This window comes from Nematolebias whitei, chromosome 1 (genome assembly GCF_014905685.2).
Source record: "Nematolebias whitei isolate Nwh7 chromosome 1, NemWhi1, whole genome shotgun sequence".
Taxonomy (NCBI): domain Eukaryota; kingdom Metazoa; phylum Chordata; class Actinopteri; order Cyprinodontiformes; family Rivulidae; genus Nematolebias; species Nematolebias whitei.
In genome coordinates this window covers 43,612,375-43,620,620 of record NC_056498.1, presented here as the reverse complement: position 1 = coordinate 43,620,620, position 8,246 = coordinate 43,612,375, and the positions used below count along the sequence as shown (strand labels likewise).

At 44.9% G+C, this 8,246-nt stretch overlaps 1 protein-coding gene across 1 annotated transcript in view; it reads right to left on the bottom strand.

The window, feature by feature from the left end:
• Positions 1 to 8,246, bottom strand: part of LOC119410599 (fibrinogen alpha chain) — a 15,514-nt gene that overhangs the window by 6,192 nt on the left and 1,076 nt on the right. Inside the window, exons 2-3 of the mRNA XM_037677490.1 lie at positions 5,420 to 5,524; positions 437 to 620 (exon numbers count right to left, since the gene is read on the bottom strand). Of these exons, the coding sequence (XP_037533418.1) occupies positions 437 to 620; positions 5,420 to 5,524 (289 nt within the window). The remainder of the gene's footprint in view (positions 1 to 436; positions 621 to 5,419; positions 5,525 to 8,246) is intronic.

The window sequence follows — 8,246 nt, the reverse complement described above, 5'->3', positions numbered from 1 at the left end:
CTCTGATTTGCTACAACCGTATGTCCCACCATGTTCCCTGAGGTCAGCGGAGCAGTTGCTCCTCACAGTTCCAGGAACTCGTCTTAAGCGCAGAGGTGACAGGGCCTTCTCTGTAGCAGGACCAAGACTTTGGAATGAGTTACCTCTGCTTGTCAGACAGGCCCCCTCCCTCTCGGTTTTCAAGTCCCATTTAAAAACTCAATACTATTCAATAGCTTTCGAGACCAGATGATCTGTGTTTTGATCCTGTATGCTCCTCACTGGTTTGTCGTCATTATCTGCATCGTTTTTTGTCTATATTCTGATTTACCTCATTTTGTATTTTCCTTTGTGTGTTACCTGTTGTTTTGTCTGTACAACACTTTGGTTGGCCTTGTTGCTGTTTTAAGTGCATTATAAATAAAGTGGTATGGTATGGTCTGGTAAAATCACTGACCGGAATCTATGGTGAGCTTCTCCCTCAGGTAGTCGTAGGTCTGCCTGGACACCTGGTCGGTGGAGCGTTGCTTGGCCTTGTTCAGGTCCAGCAGGCTGCGGATCTTTTCAATTTTCTTCAGCAGATCGTGGTCGTTCTTCTCCATCACACCCTGGATCCTGCAGCCTGATGGGCATTTAGAGTTCTGATGCAGTAAAGAAAAACAAACATATAAGACTTTTATTGTAAGCAATTCACTTAATTCTTACATTTATCAATATATTTAGCTTTATATTTATTAATTTATTAGCTGGTTGCTGGTATTAAGAGGGCCAAGGCCACATATGCACAGAGGATCAAGGCTGAATTCACCTCACAAGACCCTTGGAGCATGTGGAGGGGCATTAAGTGTATAACAGATTATAAAGACAGGCATGAACAATGCCCATCTCTGCCTGATGCCCTCAACAAGTTCTATGCACGCTTTGAAGACCCGAACAGACCACCCAGCACCAGACTCACCTCACCACCAGATGAAGAGCATCTCAGCGTGACCTCAGCCGAAGTAAGGAGTACTTTCAGGAGGATTAATCCGCACAAAGCAACTGGCCCAGACAACATCCCCGGAAAATTGTTGAAGGAATGTGCCGATCAGCTCTGCGAGGTGCTGGCAGACATCTTTAACACCTCACTTACCCTGGAGACAGTTCCCACCTGCCTGAAGACTGCCACCATCATTCCAGTCCCAAAAAGCTCTACAGTGACTGGTCTGAATGACTATCGGCCAGTGGCCCTCACCCTGATAGTTGCTAAATGCTTCAAAAAACTGGTCAAGACTCACATCAAAACAACCATCAACATCAACGAGGACCCTCATCAGTATGCATACCGTGAGAACCGATTAACAGAGGACACCATCTCCTCTGTGGTCCACACTGCTCTTACCCACCTGGAGAAGAAGGACTCCTACGTCCATATGCTCTTTATGGACTTCACATCCGCCTTCAACACCATGATCCTCCAAACCCTGAGGGACAAACTATTCACACTAGGACTAAGTCCCTCCATTTGCAACTGGGTACTAGACTTCTTAACAAACAAACCACAGTCAGTGAGGTTCCACAACTTCTCCTCCTCCACCATAACCCTCAGCACTGGCTCTCCTCAGGGATGCGTGTTGAGCCCCATCCATTTCTCTGCTCACGTATGATTGTGCAGCTACCCATACAGGCTGTCACATTGTAAAGTTTGCAGATGATACAGTGGTGGTGGGATGCATCACAAACAATGATGAGCCCAGCTATAGGCAGGAGGTGGAACACCCGGAGAGCTGGTGAAAAGAGAATAACTTTCACATCAATGTGAAGAAGACAAAGGAGATGATTGTGGACTTCAGAAGGAACAAAAACACTTCTCTCACTGGTACATTTTCATATTTGAATCACTTCTTGGTCTGCTGCCTTCATACATCTCCTCCTACATGTCTCTGTGTGAGTGCAGCTACAGCGTGCGCTCTCAGGACATTATTACCTGCAATGTTCCCTCAATGAGGACTGAACTAGACAAAAGGGCCTTCTCCTACCCCGCTCCAGTTTCCTGGAATACTTTACAAAAACAATTGAAGCTCTCGACCTTGACCTCTCTAAGTGGCTTTAAGAATCTGTTGGACTCCTGGCAGGGACCAACGCAGACATGTTCCTGTTTTTAGTTTTCTACATTCGCCTTAGAATCTAGCTGTTTTTTGTTACCTTTTTCTTTTAGCCATCCTACTTGAAAAAAAAAAACCCTGCAGTCTGACTTTTTATAATTGTTTATTGTTGTTGCTGTTGTCCATTGTTGTCATCTTTCTTTGTTGAAATCAGGTCTCTCTTGTAAATGAGTCCTCGAGGCTCAATGGGATTTACCTGTCTAAATAAATCCAAAAAAGTTCAATCTGGTCCTCTGGACACTAAAACCCCCCCCAAAAAAACAAAACAAAGCAAAAAAATATAGAAACGTTTCGTCTCTCATCTCAGATGAGAGACGAACAGAGCAAACAGAGCTAGCAGACCGTGCGAACATGTAGAGCTAACAGACGGAGCTAACAAACAAAAGGGACATGTAGTGCTAGTAGACAGAGCTAACATGTAGAATTAGTAAACAGAGCTACCAGACCGTGTTGACATGTAGAGATAGCAGACAGAGCTAACAGACAAAACTGACAAGTAGCGCTAGCTGACAGAACTAACAAGTAGAACTAGCAAACAGAGCTAGCAGATCATGCTAACAAGTATAACTAGCAAACATAACCTGCAGACTGTACTAACGTGTAAAGCTATCAGACAGAGTTAACAGACAAAATGGACATGTAGTGCTAGCAGACAGAGCTAACAAGTAGAATTAGCATACAGAGCTAGCAGATGTGCTAACATATAGAGCTAGCAGACAGAGCTACCAGACAAAATGGACGTGTAGCACTAGCAGACAGAGCTAACATGTAGAATTAACATACAGAGCTTGCCAACCGTGCTAACATATAGAGCTAGCAGACAGAGCTAACAGACAAAATGGACATGTAGCGCTAGCAGACAGAGCTAACAAATAGAACTAGCAAATAGAGCTAGCAGACCGTGCTAACATATAGAGCTAGCAGACAAAATGGACAAGTAGCGCTAGCAGACAGAGCTAACAAATAGAACTAGCAAATAGAGCTAGCAGACCGTGCTAACATATAGAGCTAGCAGACAGAGCTAGCAGACAAAATGGACAAGTAGCGCTAGCAGACAGAGCTAACAAATAGAACTAGCAAATAGAGCTAGCAGACCGTGCTAACATATAGAGCTAGCAGACATCTACTTTTTTCAAAATGTTCTCCGGGACGACCCCCAGATCCCCCCCCACACCCCAATCAGTGTGTCCCCCCACATAACAAATGTTTCTGACACCAATGCTACTACTATTAATTTCTTTGTTTAATTACTCTTAGGAAAGGCAGCACGGTGGCGCAACTGGTAGGGCTGCTTCTGTCAGCGAGAAGGTTGCCGGTTCAAATCCTGGTCCGTGGGCCTTTCTGGGTTCTCTCCGTGCATGCGTGGGTTTTCTCCGGGTACTCCGGTTTCTTCCCACAGACCAAAAACATGCATGTTAGACTGATTGGTCTAAATTGTCCCTAGGTGTGAGTGAGAGAGTGAAAGTTTGTTTGTCTCGTTTGTCTCAATGTGGCCCTGCGATGGACTTGCGACCCGTCCAGGGTGTACCCTGCTCCTTGCAAAGTGATTGCTGGACATTGGCACTGGCGACCCCTGTGACCCAAAATGGAAGAAGCGGGTAAAAGATAATGAATGGATGGATGGATGGATGGATTTGAGATATGAACTAAGAAAAACATGAATAAAAATAAGCACTGGCAGCAAAAAACCCAATACACCAAACAGCAGCACAAACATGTGTCTGTGTGATAAGATGAGTATGAATGAACACAGCAACATGAAACAGATCAGCAGCAACATGAAACAGATCAGCAGCAACATGATGTGATTTTTCACAGTGATTATTCTGGTTAGAGATTCATGAGTCTAACTGCCTCAGGGTAGAAGCTATTCCTCAGTCTAGTGGTTCTACACTTAATGCTCATCAACCTCCTTCCTGAGGGGAGAGGGGCAAAAAGTGTGTGTGCTGGGTGAGTGTGGTCCTTCATGATGCAGGTGGCCCTCTTCCTGCATCTGGAGGTGTAGATGTCTGTGATGGCGGGGAGACTGACTCCAACATCTTCTGTGCAGCCTTCACCACTCTCTGCAAAGCTTTTCTTTCTGCAGCTGTGCAGCCTCCATGCCACACGTTGATGCTGGAGCACAGGATGCTCTCCACTGCACACCTGTAGAAGGAGGTGAGGACTGAGCTTCCAGACCAGCTCGTCTCAGCAGTCTGAGGAAGTAGAGTCTCTGATGAGCTTTCTTCATCAGGCTGGTGGCGTTGTTGCTCCAGCTGAGGTTGTCATTCAGGTGAACACCCAAGTACTTGTAGCTGGAGATCAGTTCCACCACAGATCCTCTTATGTTTGGGGGGGGGGGGGGGGTAGGTGTGTTTGTTCCTTCTGAAGTTGACAACCATCTCCTTTGTCTTCTTCACATAGATGTGAAGGTTATTTTCCTTGCATCAGCTCTTCAGGTGTTCTACCTCCTGCCTGTAGCTGGACTCATCATTGTACCGCTTTATCATCTGCAAACCTTACAAAGCTTGCAGAGTGAACAGAAGAGGGCTCAGCACACAGCCCTGAGGGAAGCCACTACTGAGAGTGAGAGAAGTGTGGACCACAGAGATGGCATCTTCTGCAGATCGATTCTCGTGGTGTACGTACTGGTGAGGGTCCTCGTTGATGTTGAAGGTTGTTTTGATGTGGATCATGACCAGTTTTTTTAAGCATTTAGCGACTATCGGGGAGAGGGCTACAGGCCAGTAGTCATTCAGACCAGTCACTGTAGAGCTCTTTGGGACTGGGGTGATGGTGGCGGTCTTCAGTCAAGTGGGAACTGTTGCCAAGGTGAGGGAGGCATTAATGATGTCGGCCAGTACCTCGCAGAGCTGGTTGGCACAGTCTTTCAGCACCTTCCTGGGGACGTTGTCTGGGCCTGTTGTTTTGTGAAGATTAATCTTCCTGAAAGTACTTCTTACTTTAGCTGAGGTCACACTGAGAAGCTCTTTTTCCTGCTTCTACATTTGATTTTTACAGTTTCAACATGAATAAATATGCAAAAATAATGAGACCATGACTGTCCCCATTTTTCATTTCATCTTGATAACATTTTATACTTTGTTGTCTCAGAGCTGGAAATGTCTCCTGATTTAATGTCAGAAATCTGATCACCTTAAGCCAGCTGCCTTTTTAAGCTTTTTTCTGGCTCAGTTCTGACCTAGTGGTTTAAACCTCTTTATTCAACTCTTGGTTTCTATCCTGTCTGTTGAGGAAGTTCTGGTAATTTGAAAATGAATAATTTTAGTGGACTGGACAAAGTGACAAAGCATTACCCAGTCATCGTCTGAGCAGAAGGGCCATTCCTTCTGAGTGGCACATTTCTCGTCTCTAGTACCGTGGACCACCGGACGGGCTCCTCTGGGGTCCACCACTGAAGTCTGGACAGACAAGAGAAGACAAATGTTTGTGTTGTTTAAACAACAAACAGGCATTTATTCTAACATTCGTTACGCTTCATGTTATTCATTCAGAGACAGAGTTTCTTTATTTGTCAGTCCACCACATGTGGTACATGTGGTGGAATGAGATTATGTATGCAGGGTCCCAGTTACATCTAACAATAAAATGTAAATGAAAAACAGTAATAAGATCTAAGATATGAACTAAGAAAAACATCAACTAAAAATATGCTAAGCACTAATAGCATAAAAACAATACACTGAACAGCAACACGAACATGAGTCTGTGTGAGCAGATGAGCATGTGTGAATTAATCTGCATTACTTAAGAATTAATCTGTGTTAATCTGCACATGCAGATTAACATTCAGCTAAATTCAGAACCGGTTCTTTGGGTTCAGTTCTAGATTTGGAGGAAAAGGCATCATAAACAGAAAAGAAGCTCATATAAACAAATAAACGAGGCAAAAACTCGGGCGTGGGAGGAGTTCGGAGAGGCCATGGAGAATGACTTCCGCACGGCTTCGAGGCGATTCTGGTCCACCATCCGGCATCTCGAGGGGGGGAAAGCGGCACGCCATCAACACTGTTTATAGTGGGAGTCGTGTGCTGCTGACCTCAACTCGGGATGTCGTGGGTCAGTGGGCAGAATACTTTGAAGACCTCCTCAATCACACCGGCACGTCTTCCACAGAGGAAGCGGAGCCTGGGGACTCTGGATCGGGCTCTCCAATCTCTGTTGCTGAGGTCACCGAGGTGGTTAAAAAGCTCCTCGGTGGCAGGGCCCCAGGGGTGGATGAGATTCGCCTGGAGTTCCTTAAGGCTCTGGATGTTGTAGGGTTGTGTTGGCTTACGCGACTCTGCAATATTGCGTGGACATACGGGGAAGTTCCCCTGAATTGGAAGACCGGGGTGGTGGTCCCCCTATTCAAAAAGGGGGACCGTAGAGTGTGTTCCAACTACAGGGGAATCATGCTCTTAAGCCTCCCTGGTAAGGTCTATTCGGGGGTTTTGGAGAGGAGGGTCCATTGAATAGTCAAACCTCAAATTCAGGAGGAGCAATGCGGTTTTCATCCTGGCCGTGGAGCACTGGACCAGCTCTGGCTGGAGGGTGCGTAGGAGTTTGCCCAACCGGTCTACATGTGCATTTTGGACTTGGAGAAGGCGTTCGACCGCATCCCTCGGGGAACCCTGTGGGGGGTACTCTGGGAGTATGGGGTACCGGGCCCTTTGATACGGGCTGTTAGGTCCCTGTATGACCGGTGTCAGAGCCTAGTCTGCATTGCCAGCAGTAAGTCAGGCTTGTTCCCAGTTAGAGTTGGACTCCGCCAAGGTTGCTCTTTGTCACCGATTCTGTTCATAACTTTTATGGAGAGACTTTCTAGGCGCAGCCAAGGTGTTGAGGGGATCTGTTTTGGTGGCCTTAGGATTGCGTCTCTGCTTTTTGCAGATGATGTGGTCCTATTGGCTTCATCAGATCGTGATCTACAGCTTTTGCTGGAGCGGTTCGCAGCCGAGTGTGACGCGGCCGGGAAGAAGATCAGTTCCTCCAAATCTGAAGCCATGGTCTTGAGCTGGAAAAGGGTAGAGTTCCCTCTCTGGGTCGGGGAGGAGGTCCTACCCCACATATATGGTCATGAGCTTTGGGTTGTGACCGAAAGAACGAGATCTCGGACACTAGGGGCCAAAATGAGTTTTCTCTGCAGGGTGTCTGGCCTCTCACCTTAGAGACAGGGTGAGAAGCTCGATCATCCTGGAGGGACTCAGAATAGAGCTGCTGCTTCTCCACGTCAAGAGGAGCCAGTTGAGGTGGATCGGGCATCTGTTTAGGATGCCTCCTGAACACCTCCCTGGTGAGGTGTCCCGGACACATCCCACCGGGAGGAGGCCCAGAGGAAGACCCAGGACACGCTGGAGGGACTATGTTTCTTGGCTGGCCTGGGAACACCTTGGGATTCCCCCGGAGGAGCTGGACCAAGTGGCTGAGGAGAGGGAAGTCAGGGCCTCTCCACTTAGGCTGCTACACCCGCGACCCGACCCCGGATAAGCGGAAGAAAATGGATAGATGGATGGATAAATACTGAATAATTAATTATTGAACAATTAATTACTGACAACAATTATTTGCTCAATAATTAAATATCAAACAATTAATTACATAACAGTTAATTACCTCACAAATAATTACCAAACAATTAATTAACAAACAATTAATTTCTGAAGAATTAAGCTCTGAATAATAACATTTTGAACAATTATTTACTGCAAAATAAATTACTCAATAATTAATTATTTTACAATTAATGAACAATTAATCACTCAATAACTAATTACTGAACAATAATTAATGAACAATTAATTATCAAACAATTAATAACCAAACAACTAATTATCGAACAATTAATTATCCAATAATTAATAACTGAACAATTTATTGCTGAACAACTAATTACTGATCAATTAATTATTTTAAATTTAATTCATTTCAGTTTATATAGCACCAAGTCACAAAAAAAATTGTCTCATTGCAATTATTGAACAGTAAACTACCGAACAATAAATTACACAATAATTATATATACATACATACATACATACATGTACGTACATATATATATAAATATATTGTTATTTATTTTTCTGTACATTAATTTCAAATAGATAATTTGTTTCATGTCTTTTTGCGACTTAGAGTGAAATG